Source organism: Bombyx mori, chromosome 25 (assembly GCF_030269925.1).
Source record: "Bombyx mori chromosome 25, ASM3026992v2".
NCBI classification, from domain to species: Eukaryota; Metazoa; Arthropoda; class Insecta; order Lepidoptera; family Bombycidae; genus Bombyx; species Bombyx mori.
In genome coordinates this window covers 8,525,240-8,543,394 of record NC_085131.1, presented here as the reverse complement: position 1 = coordinate 8,543,394, position 18,155 = coordinate 8,525,240, and the positions used below count along the sequence as shown (strand labels likewise).

General features: G+C 37.1%; 1 protein-coding gene across 1 annotated transcript in view; it reads right to left on the bottom strand.

Moving 5' to 3' along the window:
* Positions 1–79: 79 nt before the first annotated feature.
* LOC101742915 (dynein beta chain, ciliary) overlaps positions 80–18,155 on the bottom strand; it is a 39,948-nt gene continuing 21,872 nt past the window's right edge. The window contains exons 46-82 of the mRNA XM_012689786.4: positions 17,911–18,148; positions 17,529–17,721; positions 17,218–17,395; positions 17,016–17,144; positions 16,721–16,940; positions 16,378–16,539; positions 16,081–16,280; positions 15,819–15,985; positions 15,512–15,690; positions 15,356–15,433; positions 14,702–14,863; positions 14,245–14,493; positions 14,049–14,160; positions 13,680–13,942; positions 13,525–13,605; positions 13,241–13,456; positions 12,701–12,849; positions 12,127–12,286; positions 11,268–11,434; positions 10,457–10,658; positions 9,309–9,439; positions 8,836–9,120; positions 7,801–8,056; positions 7,129–7,310; positions 6,240–6,371; positions 5,735–5,867; positions 5,237–5,463; positions 5,047–5,170; positions 4,826–4,962; positions 4,505–4,700; positions 4,246–4,419; positions 4,094–4,162; positions 3,667–3,849; positions 2,393–2,566; positions 1,827–1,975; positions 848–1,042; positions 80–255 (exon numbers count right to left, since the gene is read on the bottom strand). Of these exons, the coding sequence (XP_012545240.3) occupies positions 156–255; positions 848–1,042; positions 1,827–1,975; positions 2,393–2,566; positions 3,667–3,849; positions 4,094–4,162; positions 4,246–4,419; positions 4,505–4,700; positions 4,826–4,962; positions 5,047–5,170; positions 5,237–5,463; positions 5,735–5,867; positions 6,240–6,371; positions 7,129–7,310; positions 7,801–8,056; positions 8,836–9,120; positions 9,309–9,439; positions 10,457–10,658; positions 11,268–11,434; positions 12,127–12,286; positions 12,701–12,849; positions 13,241–13,456; positions 13,525–13,605; positions 13,680–13,942; positions 14,049–14,160; positions 14,245–14,493; positions 14,702–14,863; positions 15,356–15,433; positions 15,512–15,690; positions 15,819–15,985; positions 16,081–16,280; positions 16,378–16,539; positions 16,721–16,940; positions 17,016–17,144; positions 17,218–17,395; positions 17,529–17,721; positions 17,911–18,148 (6,352 nt within the window). The 3' untranslated portion in view covers positions 80–155. The remainder of the gene's footprint in view (positions 256–847; positions 1,043–1,826; positions 1,976–2,392; positions 2,567–3,666; positions 3,850–4,093; positions 4,163–4,245; positions 4,420–4,504; positions 4,701–4,825; positions 4,963–5,046; positions 5,171–5,236; positions 5,464–5,734; positions 5,868–6,239; positions 6,372–7,128; positions 7,311–7,800; positions 8,057–8,835; positions 9,121–9,308; positions 9,440–10,456; positions 10,659–11,267; positions 11,435–12,126; positions 12,287–12,700; positions 12,850–13,240; positions 13,457–13,524; positions 13,606–13,679; positions 13,943–14,048; positions 14,161–14,244; positions 14,494–14,701; positions 14,864–15,355; positions 15,434–15,511; positions 15,691–15,818; positions 15,986–16,080; positions 16,281–16,377; positions 16,540–16,720; positions 16,941–17,015; positions 17,145–17,217; positions 17,396–17,528; positions 17,722–17,910; positions 18,149–18,155) is intronic.

The window sequence follows — 18,155 nt, the reverse complement described above, 5'->3', positions numbered from 1 at the left end:
TAGCAGCATGGGTAGGAAAAACAGTCGTAATGTAGAATGTCGTTTTGTTTTCAAAATAAAAGTGAAAAAAAAGCAAGTGTGGAAGTATTGCATTACAGTTTATTTTAAATAAGTTTAAACATTACAAAGATAATATTTTCTAAGAAGACTATAGTTTACACTCCGAGCAGTAAGGCGACGCCCGCCAGTGTCCAGCGCGTGGGCTTATCTTTTGTCTTCAAGTTGAATGTCCACACGAAAGTAGGTCCTCGCATGCTACAAAAACAATACACTTTAATTTTTTATCAAATGCTTAAACGACAAGCAAAATGAAATACATAAACAACAAGCAAATGACATTTCTATTTTTAAGAGATACACATAATAAAGTGATTTACATCTCGATCAGCAACATTACCGTATGTATTCACTGGTGGTAGGACCTCTTGGGAGTCTGCACGGGTAGGTACCACCCCGCCTATTTCCGCCGTGAAGCAGTAATGCGTTTCGGTTCGAAGGGTGGGGTAGCCGTTGTAACTTTACTGAGATCTTAGAACTTATATCTCGAGGTGGGTGGCGCATTTACGTTGTAGATGTCTATGAGCTCCAGTAACCACTTAACACCAGGTGAGCTGTGAGCTCGTCCAACCATCTAAGCAATAAAAAAATTAAAATTGAACGTTGTGAACAACTACAATGCAGACTATCTATGCTTACATTAAATATACATGTCCTGCTATACCTGTTTTAGTATCTACTACTACTACTACAGGAATCTTCCTGTAATCGTGTGCTCAGTTTTATTCGAAAATATCTTTTTATTTGCTAGCAGAGATTCAAACTCCGGCATACAAAAACGAAGTCTCACCGTATCTTATAAACGGGACATTCGTAAACGTTCCTGGTGTCTTGTTTGTCCTGTGTGACGGCCTTGACGTAAATGACTGGCATCATGGGGAAGAGCTCCATCATGCGGGACTCGACGATGCCGCCGGTGGCCGTGTCCCAGCGAGCGCCCTCCATGTACAGACCGTGCACGTTTGCACCTTCGCGGGGTGGCGCACTGAAATATTTTACGTCATAGGCTTCGATCAATAATGGACTATTATTGATCAAAGGTCATAAGCGTATTTTTCGCCTAATACGTGTTCATAAATGACTTCCACGGCTATTATGGGATAAGGGTCCAAGCTGGTTACTGGAGGCCAAACCAATTGCGACGTTAAGGTCGCCACCTACGTTGAGATTTTTATTTTTTTAGAAAGGAAATATTACTGTTGGCCTGGAGGCCTTTCTAGTTTCATTAGGACAGTTGGGCGAGCATGGGCTCAGCCAGGAGGATTATGTATGGCCTATGACTCAATTAAATAGTATCACGAAAATTATATTTTTATACTCATTTATCCTTGGAGTCATTCGTGAACGTGACTTTAGTACCTGTATTAGTGTTATTTTAGTATTTTAGTAGAGATTTGTGTACCCGCTGCCGCGCTGGTGAGATATGAACACCGCTCGTTACGATTACACCGGGTGACCTATTGTTTAGGGGCACGACGATATAAGAATGACATGGCGTATGTAATTAAATAAAATCTCTAAACCTAGTAAAATATTAACGCGTAATAAGTTTCTTCATGCAGCCAATTTCTCGGTATTTTAGAGAACTTTATATTTGGTAGGCTGGGTATCTACGGTATATTCTAAAATTGCGACAGAAAAAGATTAATTTGATTTTAAGAATTGTGTGGTTCAGGCCACTGAATCGATTTTGATTAATTTCGCTATGAAAATAGTTCGAACTCTGTGAAATAAAGCTAACTTTTCTACGATTGAACTATGGTGCTTACTTGAAGTCTTGTCGGCTCTTCTTAGTGACGTCGCAGTTGAGACACATCTTGTCTAGAGGCCACTCATTTTTTCGGGCTGTCTGTTGCATGATAGCGGTCAGGAACGACTGCGGGTTGAAGAACCCTGCTAACCACACTGCAGGTGGCAGCTAAAATAGATTACAACAATGAAATCAACAACAAAAATCGTCATATTTAGCTGGAAATTTAAATAGGTCCTGGTGGTAGGACTTCTTGTGAGTCCGCACGGGTAGGTACCACCACCCTACCTATTTCTGCCGTCAAGTAGTAATGCTTTGCGGTTTGAAGGGTGGGGAGCCGTTGTAACTATACTGAGACCTATGAACTCATATCTCAAAGTGGGTGGCGGCATTTACGTTGTAGATGTATATGGGCTCCGGTAACCACTTAACACCAGGGAGCTGTGAGCTCGTCCACACATCTAAGCAATAAAAAAAAAATAAAAAACAAATAACCGGTAACATTACTGCTCAACGGCACATTCTAAATTACTTAACTCTAGAAAACTTCCAAATTTATAATTTTGTTAGTAAGACTAAACGTACATTAAAGTCACCGGACCAATTCTCCAATTCAGTCAAACGCAGGCACAGATCCGAGAACCACGCCGCCAAGCCCAGTAGACTGGGATACGCAAGCTTGGTCCACGAGTCCGGGACATTGTCCATGAACAGTGACTCCATTAGCTTTTCCATGTCATTGCTGATTGTGAGTTCACCCTGGGTCGAAACAAATAATCAACACCAGCTTACCAAGAAATATAATACTGTTCTTGCATTAAAATTTGTCAATGGGTGAGCCAATCGTTGATAACGCGTATCAAAGTCAGGTCAGAGGGTCTTAGATGATGATATTCTGTTCGAGTTCAGACTACTATTATAAATAATGTTTAAAACGGATTCTGGCTACGATTTTTAGTTTTAATGGGTTCCCAAAATTTCGATTCGGCTGCAAGGACCATGATCACGGGTGGACTGCGGGTAGGATATAAAGAGAAAGTCGTGTTTAGAGTCCGTTAAATAATAGTGTTTATAGTGTAGATAACCGCATCAGTTGAAAACAATCCAGATTATTATACAGAAGATATCCAAACTCCGTCTCTGCTACCATTTTCCGATTATAGGTTCGAATAGAACAAATATTATCTTAAGCTTCTATCTGGAGTACTAGTGATAGAGTATGAGTTATGTTGCAAATCCTAACGGGAGCGTACAAATATAGTTCTTATTTCTAACGCGAAGGATCAAACGTAATTTCATTCTTATCTCAAAAATAAGCCACTTTACTGACATAAGAGGACATTAAAACATCAGAAGACTTTTTAATACTTCTTCGTCTTCTTTAGTTTTTTTTTTCGCGACTGGGGATGCGTGGGGTATGCGCTACTCGTTGGGCGAAAATGACTGAATCCCACCCACTAAACGACTCCCCTGTACTCTCATCCGACGCCTGTGTGCTTAGTGCGAGTTTTTTAACGTTCTCGATAGCGTAAAAGTTAGCTCATATTTGTATGGAATCGTTTGCCTACGCTTGCCGCTAGGGGCGCTGTTCCAACTGCATACAGAATTGGGCTAGCTTTTACGGTACCTATCGAGAAAGTAAAAAAACTCGCACTAAGCATACTGATCCCCGTCTGAGATAGAACGCCTGAGATAGAAATATAGCAAGGTAGGGGAGCTACCGCGGAAGACTTTAATACTGCCCCCATTACGGCGGTAAATTACTTCTAAATAACAAGTTATTGAGTTATTTCTGCAGAACGCTTGATGGACTGTACCATACTGTCGGTAAACTCAAAGAATCAAAATCATGACTTCACCTTCAAACCAAGCTCCAACTCTTTCAGCGATCGTCTGATTTCACCCATCAATCGGTTCATACGTTCACACTCCTGCAGAGCGACAATCGTATAAGGAGTCAGCTCTTCCACCTTTCCCATCAGCTCTTGTAGATTGAAGGGCTCGGGGACCCGGTCTAAGATGTCGTCTAGCATGTAGCGTACCTATGAAATTTTTCATTACTTTATTCATTTCAAAAAATACTCCAACTTGGTAATCGTGATGTTTTAAAAGCTCAGGAACTATGCTTTTCGTTCACATTTTAGGGAAATTACACGATAATTTTCAGAGTAGTTTCAAAAAATAGGTGTGTGGTTTATTTAATTTAAATTTTTGGTTATGTATCGCTATACATAACCAAAATACTGTTGTACAACTTAACGCTAGCTACGACAAATTCACAAATACCAATTCTTCTTTAGTAGCGCCTCCGCCGGCCTGAGCACCGCTGTCCCTTGGCTGCATTTCGAACACGACCTTGTGACAAAAACATATACGTCAATTAGAAAGATACTTACGAGAATAGAAGGAACGGAAACAAGTTAAATAAAATATAATACCTTGAAGAGACGTTCTGATACAGTTGTTAAATATCCAATTTCTGCATTAGGATGAAGACCGTATAGATATGGAGTCTCTTCAGGTAGGAAATCGTCTATGTATTGATGATAGCCAATATAATCAGAATTAGGGGGAGATATAAATCCGGGCGCTAATTGCAGTTCACCATCAACCTATAAAAATAATGACAAATTAATATCTTATTTACTCTCCCCAACTACCTTGGAATCAAACTATAAGGAGCAGTAATTCTTTTACCAATTCCGGTTGCATGTACTCAACGAGGAATGTTCTGCAGAGTCTCCTGTCCCAATCATCTGTAATGTGACCGCCGTACATGATCTCTCCGAATAGATACCTCAAGTCTTCCCAAGGAACCCGAGGATTAGCCTCCAAATAGTTATAGAGCACGTAAACGCAGATTGTTAAATCGCCAAAATTGAATGGATATACCCTAGTAGGGGTTATAAAAAACCAAATTAAATTATAATAAGTCTGGGTTTGAGGAATTTATACATAAAAAATTGGGAATTGGCAAGCAATTGAGAATTTTTAATATCTAATGCCTAAATAAATTACCTGTTCCAACCTTGCGGCCCAAATTTCCGTCTTTCAGCAACGACAGCGTGGAAATAGCAAAGCGCAAACAAAACTGACTTGAACTCGGCCTCTTTGCTGCACATCTCAAGAGTTTCCTGATTGAAATTATCTAGAGACTGAAAACGAAATATTAAAGTAATAAGGCGTACAATGTAGCTAATTTTAGCGTTAAATGAACATCATAGTATTTTCGATGATACCTTGTGCAAATTAGCCCACATACCGATTGGAGGCTCATTAGTAATTTTGATTGCAGACTCTAAGATACCTTGAGGTATAATATGGTAAGCCGGATCAGCTGCAGGCTCTGCGCTCAAATAGAGTCTGAAATTGACAAAGTTCAGATTAAAGTGCCAATTCTGTTTCATGACTAATATTTTTTTGCGTTACCTGTATTCTGGTAAAGGATTTTCAAATGTTTCTTCCATCTTCTTTTCTAAAGTAGCTAGCCATTTCGCTACCAAGTGTATGTTCTGCAGGATGACCCAATGTCCGTTAGCCGAAGCCACACCCATAGCTTCCTCGGCCACTATCTCCTGACCTTGACCAAGTGAAACGATGTGGAAGTTCTTCTTGTCTGTCGAAAACCCTAATTTACGGCCTAATTTTTCGAGATCCTACAAAAATACGATTTTTTTTATAATAAAAATACTTACAACGACGGATATTAGTAAGACTTATATACAGAATTATGAATTGAAAAATTGTATGTACAACTGGTATATTCCTTATGTGTCAAAGTAAAAATGAAACAAAATTAATACCGTTTTTTACGGGTTTCTCCTACAAGCTACCATAATTTAATGATATACGTTAAAAAAGTTATATGAGAACACATAAATGTGTTATAATACAGCACTCTAAACATAAATGGGACTACGCTGATACCTTGAGCGGATCCACTCCGGCCGACAATATAAAGAACATAGCCGTAGTGGAATTACTTTCTTGGTATGACTTTTCAATCGGAGGCGTCCGAGCTTCCACATACTTCGTGCCCAAATTCTCTTCACAAAACGCACTAAAGCAAATTCGTATATTCGTATATCGACTTTTTTTATGTTTGAGACATTACTGGTGGCTCGAAGGCCTTTCCAGGTTTACCAGGGCAGGTAAGGTAGGTATATCGACTAAACTGACTATCGCGATTAAAATGAAACTCAATTATATTTTATATTAAAACATTTCCAAAACTTTCCGACTAAAATCTGACCCAAATCTATTCCGATATTTTACTCTAATCAAATCAGGCTCTTTACTTAATTAAATAAAGTAAGTACAGAGCATCATTTATTTTAACTTCGTGACGTAATTTCCGTGTTTCTCAAATTGTATTGAACAGTAATCAAACAAGTCATAACTAAATTTTTTTTATGGTTTTAATATGTTTTACCTTGAGGCGTATGACATGCGGTCAGGTCGCAACGCTCTCATGATACACAAACGCTGTAAAGAGGTTTTGTTCTTCCATTCACCAGGAAGTTTATCTCTTTCTGGTGCCTCTCCGTCAGTGTACTTTTGCCATCTGAGAGACAAAAACCACTTTTTAAATTTGGAAAAGCCTTATAATACATAAACATTGATAAAAAAACCCACATTCAAAAGAAGACGGAATTTACGCACTCAGTGAATATGTATTACGAAATGTATGATAACGATCAAAATTCGACCATAATCTACAACTCCTTTGGATTCATTTTATGTATAACATTTTGAGATTCGTTTTGTTATTGTCATTTATTTCTTGTAAGGATAAACTCCTTCCTATTATTTTTTATCGGTATCAGTACATAATGCTAATTAATAATTAGTTAGTTAACAAACAAAAAAACCGGCAATTGACAAGCAGAAAGTAATATGTTAACATAATATATGTAACTATTTTCTTTAGTTTGTGCGAGTAAATTACTTTTTCTTTACATTACTGTAAATACTTTACAGTTTTCGTGGTCACGGATTACTGAAACGTCAGAAATTATCTAATGAAATAATTTAATGCGTTTCGGTTTGGAGGGTAGGGCAGCCGTTGTAACTATACTATATCTTAGAACTTGTAACTATACTGACTATACTGTTGTAAATATACTGAGATCTCAAGGTGGGTGGCGCGTTTACGTCTATGGGCTCCAGCAACCAATTAACACCAGGTGGGCTATGAGCTCGTCCACTCATCTAAGCAATAAAAAATAAAAACATAATGTTTAATGACAACAGAAAATGCTGGATTAAATAACCGTAAAAGTAGTTTTATGTCGTACTTTATTGTTTTATGTTTGGATTACCTTTTAGTAGCACCTTCAATGTCTTTATCGAGATTTTCGAAGGCGTCCATTTTTGATAAGGCAACGATCCCGCCCCAGGAATTATTCGAGAGCCACGAATATGGAGACACTTCGGGAGCGACCGCGTATTTTAGTAAAAAGTCTAATTCTCTTGGATCTATTTTACCTTCTCCTTGTAAAACCTAAAATTATATATTGAGCATATAAGCTGCAGATTTTTATTTGCATTTTTTTTATAAATGTTCATTACTGAATCTAGAATATTCATTAAATCAAGCATAGTTGAATATAGTTAATTAAAGCTACACTACAATCTAGGTTAAGGCAAAATAATACTCAATTTAAACTAAAATCTAATTTCTTTTAGTAAGAACATAAAATCGAGGAAATGTTAATGATAGCAATTGATTGATAGCATTCGTAACGCGAAAATCAAGAAAGCTAAGATAAGTTTATTTTTAAAATACTCAAACCGCTCCCGAAATCACAAAGGTACTTACGTCTCATAAGTGAAAAACATTATTTGCTAAGCCATGTATAATATTTGAGTTGCTAAATTTTGCTTTTGCATTTCGGGAACGTTCGAGAAGTTTCGATCATATTATATAAACAATCTTAAATTGCAACGGGAAACCCCAGCTCCGTTATGATTTAGTAATGAACCTCATTTACCTGTAGCGTGATTAAAAACAAGAACACCAGCTTGTCGCGTTCAAAAAGCCCTCTGCTGGTATAGACGAACACCGAGAACGTTATACTGTCCAACAAGTTTCGTACTCGGCCTTCAAGATCGTCAGCCGGCTCGGCCCGGGCCAAGGCATCTCTGAACACAACGCTATACGCCTTTAGGGAGAACTGATACATAGGGTTGATCTTGTAGATCTCGTTCAATATGAAGTAGAGGAGGGAAGCGCGGTTTGCAGCTCGTCTGTAAATAAGGATGTCATCCATAATTCACAATTCTTTTCTTGTAAATAAATGACGACAGGATATTCCATAAGTTCTTAACCAGCCTCGATCAGTCGGTTTTAAAATGACGTGAATACAGCTACACAATAAAATTTACGTGGGTCGCACATCGCACGTCATGATATCGACGGGAGAAAGCGAAAATGTCGTAACATGCATTTTGAGCTAACTTTTTACCATATTAAATTTATTATACATTATGGCTCTGGCGTCAAATTGGTTTTTTTAAAGTTACGGCAATTCCGGTTTCTTTCGTCGATATCATGTTCATCATTGTTATTTGTCCAATAACTCCTGCAGCCAGTTTTCGAAGGTTCTTAGCTTGGTTATGTCTAAGCGGATTTATGATAATTTTGATAATTTTTCTAATTCTATATTCCAATGTCATTTCTTTTTCAATTAAAAAATGGCTCAATGGCTTATTAATGGTTTATAAACATGCGTACTTTAAAGAAAAGAAGCCGTCTGTAGTATCACTTGGAGTAAATCACCAAGTGCTGTTAATCTCTTAGACAAACAGAGCCCCTGTACCCGGTATAGGCATTCCGTTCATATTAAATTTAGAAAAATAAATAAATTGCATTACTAAAACGGCTTTCTAATTTAAACCGCATCGTATACCACGCATTAAGAGAGAGGGTTCTGTTTTTTTTTTACTTTTCATCTACCAAACCCACCGGTTATCCTATAAAAAAATATTTGTAACTGATCTCTAAACACTGAAGACATTTCATTTACCTGTAACGTTCTCGAGCCTCATCTATTTTGACTGCCGTAATTTTTCCTTCTTCGACTTTTATTTCTATATCGGCGGCAGTTTTCTTCGTGATCTCCAAATTAATAACCAGCGCTGAATCGCTAAGGATATCAGGGCCGGCGGAAGACAAACGCTTCAAAAGATCGTCTTCTAGAGTTTTAAGCGTAATCTTAAAATCGTTTTGTTGCTTAGTGAGACCGGCACGAAGACTCTCGAGATCAGGTCTTTCAGCTTTCACTACTTCACCCAGCAGTTGTTCTTCTAACCTGGCAGATATCATTACATCATCCAAATAAATTGTCTCAGTCTCAAATATGATGATAATAAAACGGTTAAATTCAATTTTAGGGTGCGATTTATTTGTTTCGTAGGCATTTTAAATGTATAATAAATGTGGGTGCACACCAGTACACAAGCTATGTGACATGATAAACATTTTAAATATAATCTTTACCCGTCTCTTGTGACTGTGAAATTTATGAGTGTACATTGTGCTTGCATCTCTGGTTGGTAATGTGGATTGGCCAATTTCGTCTGTATTACCAGACGGAAGTTTGGATGGTAATCTATTTCTCTATCACCAATCTGAAAGCGAACACAATGTGAAGAAATAAAATCAATTAACCTTATAAGATAATACTAAACTGTGTCGTTTGTAAATAAATATAAGGGATAATTATTATTTAACAAATATGTATTGTACAAAAATAAGAAGAAAACTATTTTTTCATCCTGCTAGGATATTAGGCACACGTAATAAAGTTATTGTATTCTAATCGGTATTAAGAACAATGACAGTGGACAGGCTGAGATGATAATGAATCTGTATTTAAAACGTTTAAGTTACCTTTAAGTTACGTTTTTAAAATTTTCAAGGCTTAATCGAACGACTTGAAGTTGGTTAGAATGTAAGATGAAAGATCCTGTCGCCCCCCGTATAAGATCAAGGGAACAAAAACGTGATAAAAGGGTTTAATTTGTATGTACTTATTACTCCAAACCTATTTTTATTAGAGTATTCGAAAAATAAAAGCCCACAAAATTACGATCTTGTTTCGTCTACTGATCCTCTGGTTACAACAGATATTTCCACTACTTGTATAATTGTGTTAAAATATTTACGTTTTAGCTTAAATTTGTATGTGAACATTTTTCGCTCGTAAAAATGTCGTGTCCCTGTTATATACCCAAGTCATATATAAAATTGTAACATAGAAAAACGTAAAATCTGTGATTAACTAATACTTCAAACGAGGCTTGTGGAGAGTATTAAGCGGTAGGCAGCGGCTTGGCTCTGCCCCTGGCATTGCTGAAGTGAAGAAGAAAAAAAAATCTGAAAGATATTTAGTTATATTGACTTTAGGATTTCCTCAAAACTAAATCAGACTATTATAGCAGTTTTATATCACTATTGTGCAGCTGACAATGTATTTCGTTACCTTTTTTTTAGGATTGTAGGATTACTGGTTGCCCGGAGGCCTTTTCAGTTCCACCAGAACAGGTGGGCGAGCAAAGGCTCAGCCGAGAGGGGTGGGATTTGCTAACAGTTGCCCTAGCGCCTCCGAAGGAGACCTAACAACTCAAGAGCAGCTGCTTGGTTACCTTTAAAACTTTCCCTTTGCGTATGAGCACACGTCCTAGCAGAGGCTCAAGCACAGCATCCACAGTTTCTCCAATGTTCTCCAGCAGAACCACGTTTCCGTTAGTCACAGCACGTTCGATACGATCCAAATAATTTCGTTGCGTCAGTCTTATCACTACTAAAGAGTCGCCATATCTTGATTTAATCCACTTTATACCTTGACTGGAAATTATTAAACCATTTAAATGACTCGATGGTTCAGTAGCTACTTCGTCTGACTGTTGCGCCGGGAGTCGTGGGTTCGATTCCCACAACGTGGAAACATTCTTATTCTGAACACTTTTGTTTGTTTACTCGGTCTGTTTGCTTATCTGGGTGTTTTTTATCTATATATGTAGTTATATATTTAAACGTGTTTGTCTCATGTCCTCATAGTAAAGGGAATCCTAATTTGGAGTTGGAAGACCGTGTGTGACTTATTCGTGGTTATTTTTATTAATTTTAGCTTTATAATAAAACTTTTAGTAATAAGTAATTTATAAAATTACACGTCCTTTTTGCTTAAAACCCAATTTCAGAAGTTATGCGGTGAAGTCAGTTAGTTCTCTACTAGCATTCGTATTTATAATCAATCTTTATATAATTATCATGTCGAGCGCCGGACATTGGTCTATCTGAATACGGGTCAATATCGTCAGGTCTTGAGAATAGATACCGCAAATTAAAACATTGACTTTTTTGAACATTTTCATTACCGAGATATAGAAGAACTTTGCTGAGTGTATAACTTAACCAAATCGAATATTGTAACTACGTATGGCCAAAACTTACAGCTGCGGATCAATCATTAATGGCCAACGTGCCGAATTTGTCAAAATAGTAGCATTTTCGGTGCTCATGGAGTCAGTAGGCAAACCCTCGTTATTCCAGCAAGCCACTTGAGCGTCATCGGTCAACATTGACAGTGGATCCAGTCCTTCGGTGGTTTCGATTTTGGGCTATTAACACAAAGTCGAAACATGTTTTTAGACTAAACTCAGACATAACAACTCCTTAATTTAAAATTCATTTACAATAATCAACACTTAAAGTATTGCGCATTGTCCAAAATCGTTGTGGCCTAAAGGTTAATACGCCTCCTGGTGTACTCGTACCGAGTGTTACGACTATGCCCGTGTTCGAATTCAATTTCTGGTGAAGGATTGAAGGATCGTGTATATCTTTATAAATATATATTATTTATTCTGTGCGTGTGTTTGTCACAACTCCTCCTAAACGGCTGGACCGATTTGAATGATTTTTTTGTGTTTGGGTGGCACTCTGGATAGTTTAGATTCACAAATCAGCCTGGCAGATGGGCTTTAGTCAGTATCCATCTATCAGTATTTATCTTTCCTAGAAACAATTTATATGGCAAAACAACGTTTACCGGGCCAGCTAGTATATTAATATAAATAAAACCGGAATATTTTATAAATTTGGATAATCACACACACAATATACAATTGAAAATTGGAACAGCTGTTATACAAAACACTTGAGGCTTCGACCTCACATCTAAAGAGTGAGGAACTTTAAGTTGTGATGTCTAGCTTGATCATCCACTTAACACCAAATTGGCCGTGAACTCATTCACCGGTCAATACAACAATTCATAATATTTTATCGCCTAGTTTATCAAATATCTTACGTTTGTTTTCTGCAGAGTTGGTATCCAATCCTCGTACATTAGCTGTTGTCGGTAGCCTCGCATGAAACACCCCACGTAAGATATGAAAGCCGTTATCAACAAAACATCTCCAGGTAACATAACACCAGATTCCTTCAGGTTCACCACCGTTGCCGACCATCTGTATTGAAATACAGTTTATCGACAGTGAATATGTATATACATACCTTTAAACGAGTAATTCTTGTATATTAATATATACTTATATAATCTGAATCTCGGAAACGGCTCCAAAGTTTTTATAAAATTTAGTATACAGGGGATTTCGGGGACGATCTAGCTACGATTTATTTTCAGAAAGTGTTGTTTTATTCGTGTTTTCAATAATCAACTCTTCCCGACATCTATTGGCGAATTATAATACTATTTTTCTTAATTGAGGGCAACTAACCGCTTCAAAGACACAACAAGATGGCGTTATCAAAAAGAAAACCGAACAAAGCTCGGTCATCATCTAGTATGTATAGTATATATGACTAAAAGCGAACCAAACGCAGTTTGTAGACACTCGGGGATAATATTCAAAATTATTTGCCTTATTTTTTCCGAAGCGAGACCATTCACAAGTCTGTTTGCCAAATCGATTGTCGCATTAGTGGCGTCAGCTTCGGCTTGACACTTCATCTTTTCGTTGACCGCTTCTTGGAAGGCTTTTAATAATACCTCTAATTTCTCTTCCAATTCCTTGAAGATTTAAAAACCGGCTAAGTATTTTCCGAAGGATGTTGTTTTTATCATGTCAACTTTTAAATAATCAGTCCTAGTCGGTGTTTATAGTACTCATATTTCATATCAGAGCTAACAGGTTTGGCTATAAGCATAGAACTTCATTGTTAGGGTTTAACCGCGAGCCTTTTAATCGCTGGCTTACAACCGCAAACTAGTAAAAATAAATGTAGATAAAAATATCTACCAACCGACCGACGAATTGTTGTACATATTTCCACATAAAAGCTTTAGAGAAATGTATATTTGCTTAATTTCAAAAATCTATTACTGCTTAGTTATCTAAATAAATTTGTTACCTTTTAAAATTTTCAAAATAAAATGTTTCACTTGTATTATTTGACTATACCTTGATCTGATCAGTCAAGAAGGCAAGTTTATCTCTTGCCGCTTGAAGTTCGGCATTAGCCTGGTTCAAAGCTCGACGCTTGGGTTCGACGACAACGTACACGTCGTAGAATTTCACTATATTAATCACCCAAGCACACAGACCAGCTGCTGCAGCCGACTTTGACATTATGAATTCAGCGTTAAACTCCGGGTTCTTGATGTAAGGCATAACCGCCTACGAAAACATAATCCTTATAACTCTTTTATATTTCGTCATTAAAATCAATAAGTCACATACGGTACCTTTATAACGTCAGGATGTATATTCTCCTTGTCATAGAAAACCAGATCATTCAAAAACTGATCGACTTTTGCCATTATACTCTAAAAGAAAGATATGATTGCATTAATTCCATAATGTGACGAATCTATTATAGGAATACGAGATTGTGGCTTACCTTACAAGATTTCCATGACCTGTCTTTGGGGATCTTCCCTTTCTTAGAAAAGAGTACGAGGACAGCTGCCGTTACGTTAACTACGGCGTCTGGAGGTGAGCCGAAAGACTTTAGCTCGGTTAAGTTATTTTTGTTTAAGGTGTTTAAGGCTTCTTGTGCTGCGAGTAAAGCAGGCTCAGCTTTTGCTAAATCGTCAGCGCAGATTTTAGCTTTTATTGTAACGTCTTCTTCTATCACTTTCACTTTCTTCTCTTCTTCAGCAGCTGTTTATGTCATAAGAAAACTAGTTACATTACTTTTACCAAATGCATTAGTTTCGTCTTTAGCTAAGTATAAAGGACATTCATTCATTAAGGTAATGATAGTTACCAAATGCCTTTTCTTTGGACACTTTTTCACTTTCAGCTCCAACAACTTCGATAAGTGCTTCAGCGGCCCTGTTCTTTTCTTTTAAAATTATTTCTTGTTCAGCTAATGTGACCTTAAAATAAATTTAAAAATTTAAATCACAGGTATGATTTGCTTTTGATATTTCTAATGATACATTAAAACAGACAGGCATTACCTTCAAAACGGCTACATCCGCAGCACAGGAAGCCAACTTCTCCAAGCCGTTTTCCAATCTAGCGATCATCATCTTCAAGTTTGTTGTCTTTTCATTTAACAACTTCGTGTAAAGTGATATTTGTTCGAGGAACGTTTTAGGTGTGGTGTAGTTGTAACGTCGCTCGTTTTGGAAATAAACGGCTGACATTTGATTCACGCTTTGATGAACGTGCGACATAAAATTAGATACAGGATCTACTAAATCTGGCTGAAATGTTTTATTGAAAATCAATGAGAAAAAATATTTGTATTGCATGAGTATGGCATTTCTGCTATTATAAGAAGTTAAAGTAAATAAAGTATCAAGTAACATAAGTGTAATCAGTATCAAACTATCATCTATTTTTTTAAATGAGCGACGCTTATAGCATTGGATAAATTTCAACAAATTGATTTAACATTGAACTAATAATTACCGGTAACGATTCCACTTCAGATATAAACCGTTTCGACACAGACCGTAAAGCCTCACGTGGCCACTCATGGAACCAGTTAATAGCTGTGCAATTGACAATGGATGGGAACTTTCGAGCTCGGATACGTAATGTTGCACCTACTGGTGAAAAGCATAGTACGACCTAAAAGCAACAAACATTGTAAATATTTGAGTTTTTTCAAATTCTTTTTTTTTTTTATTGCTTTGATGGGTGGACGCGCTCACAGCCCACCTGGTGTTAACTGGGTACTGGAGCCCATAGACATCCACAACGCAAATGCGCCACCCACCTTGAGATATAAGTTCTAAGGTCTCAAGTATACTACGGCTGCCCCACTGAAATAGGCTGAAATAGGCAGGGCGGTGGTACCCATCCGCGCGGAGTCACAAGAGGTTTTACCACCAGTAATTATGCAAATTATAATTTTGCGGGTTTGATTTTTATTACACGATGTTATTCCGTGGAAGTCAATCGTGAACCTTGTCGAGTACGAATTTCATTAGAAAATTGGTACCCGCCTAGGTTTCGAACACCGGTGCATCGTTCAACACGAATGCACCGGACGTCCTATCCGTTAGGCAACGACGACTTTATTAACTGAATGATAGTGATTTTATATAAAGTTATACTAACTTTTAGCATCGTTCTTACTCGATTGATGAAAAATCTCCAGCAATTCTCTCGAGTATCCGGGACACCCGAAGCTTTTGTCTAAAATATTAGTGAAAGTAAAAATTTCCATTTTCATATTAGAATAAATCATGGAGTAAGCCGCTTACAGCAACATACCTCTCCTCTGACTCCGTTTATAATATTTTCAATTTCATCATCAGCAAGCAACTCTGGTATTTCACCAGAAGCCAACAAGTCGTTGATCAGTACGAGGAATCTTTCATCGGCTACCTGAGCGTCCGTCATTAAAAACACATTTCCTAAATTCTTCAAACCGGATTTAATATAGAGGGTCGCTGTAATAGAAGTTTAAGTATCATACATATAAAGTAGACATTTTTTTTGTATTAAAAACTTTCTTTATATAGTTCCCATGGTAATCACAAAAACGAAATAAAAAATTCGATACTCATTAATTACGTACCTAAATCTACTTTTAAATCGTTAATACTGTATCCTTTTCGCAATTGTATCTGGAAAACTTCTAATGAGGATATAAATGCAGACAGTCTGGATAACGACTGTTTTCCTGATCCTCCGACGCCGACCAACAGGGCATTACCTCGGGGTGCCTCTAATATTCGATTTATTCTAAAATAATATTGATAAATAATCTCAAATTATTAGGATAGACATAATGATTGAAAAAAATCTGCAAGCAATTATTACAAAACAAGTTCGTTCACCTGCAAATATGATACATTGCATCTTCAAATAGAACGAGGTTCATAGTGGCCACGAGGTCATTATAAGAAGACAAAGATTCGTCCAACAGCTTTTTTACTTGAGGCCAGTCTCTGATAGGAAAATATTTTGGGTCACCCACCCCCTCAGCAAAATGACAGTAGATTAAAGGTTTCTCGAATACTACATTTTCATCGTAATCCTATAAATAATAAGTGGTTAAAAAAGGACCAAAATGTACGCGTACTTGTTAATTGTTTAATTTAAGTAGAAAATGTATTTGTCGCTAAAGGCTAAACCTCGCAATTTTTCTTGATAACTTCACTGATGAGCTTCTGGAAAGCTTCATTGTCAGCTTCCTCGACCATTTTATCGGAATAAACACGCGTTGCTTCATGCATCCATAGTCTGATCAAATCTGATTGCGTTTTTATCGCGTCTCCGGTTGTAAAAAGCATGCCCTGTTAAAATTATTTTTACCAAACTTTATTTTTATGATATACTAAATTAAAAATAATGTATTACACTAGAAATCTAGTATTTGAACATCGTAATCATAATCTTAAGTATCATAAAATGTTTCATTGTTTTTAAAACTCAATTTTTGCATTTTGTTGATGTTTGGTTTCTGATAAAGCGTACCTGGAATATATTTGATAGGTCTCTCAAATTAAATATGTAATGAAATTTAATTGCTGTTGGCAAAAATGCCGAAGCCAATTTGTTGTGGAGTGTAAGCGCTGCGTTCACGAGAGGCTCAGCATAACGCTGCACTAAAGGACCAAACTTATTCAACGGGTTGTTTACATGCTGAGATAGGATTTGTTTGTAAATATGGAAGCACGCATCGATACCGGGAAAACTGAAAAAGAAACCAGTGCTTTGTAAACAAAAGCTCATGGTGACTTCTCAACACATAATAAGGTCAATGAATTACCTGACGGCAAATGTGCAGAAGTGTCTCTGTAAACGAGGATCAATGGTAAAGGAGCCGGCTGTTGGATTCATGCACGCAACGAACATACAGTTAGATATTTCTTTTAATGATAACTTTTGGCGGTCGTACCTGAATGAAATTGTTTCTTAAAATTGTAGTCCATTTAAAAGCTTTGCAGCATACTGTGTGGGGTTTTACCTACCAATGTTTGTAATCCATAAACTCTCGGATAAGTGTGTGCGGTTGAACAGTACCATATGTATCAACTTCAGGCATGTTAAGATCATCAACGAAATAAATCATGAACTTGCTTCCCGGCGGGCCAAAATTTCGTCCAGACTTCTTTTCTAATGGCTTTTCTAGAACTTTCTGCATCATTTCTGTAAGAATCAAACATTTCTATGACCGTTATATTACACTATAAGTACACAAAAGGAAAGAATACTTTTTTTTAAACTAACGATGAAGTAGTAGTTAAATTTAATATTATAGCTAGTTATATATAGCACTTACCAGATGTCGTATAAAAGTTGAAAGGTACATTTGTGATCGCGTACGATTCCGGTAATGAATTAAGTTTAGCAGCAACACTAACAGTTTTGCCACTACCGGCGCTACCTACTAGCATCACCGGCTTTTGTTTGGCCAGTAGCAGATCCATAAAGAACCTTATACGGGTGGTCTCCGAAGTTGATACTAAGCATGACTGAAAATAAAATTTTGTAGTACACTGCGCTGCATGTACTTAAAATGGCTAATGGTGGACACAATCAATCACCGTTGTATTAACTATAATAAAGCATGTAAAAATAACAATTTCATTTGACTTCACTTAATTCTGCATGACATTTGGCATATTAAATCAGCATTACAAAACACTTAACTCTCAACACACCTGCAACGGTAAATCGGGATCGAGCTCAAATGACTCCACTTTCTCCGACCACGGGAGAAATTTCTTTGTCTCCGGATCGATAAAGAAACTGAACACATTGCCGGTTGAAGGGAATTTAATTTGCTTAAATTCGTTACAAAACCATTTGCTGAACTCATTGCGCCAATCTACGAGTTGATCTTGGAACAGACCAGACCCAAAGCCCCATACAACGGAAAACGCAAAGTATGTCTCATACCTGTAAA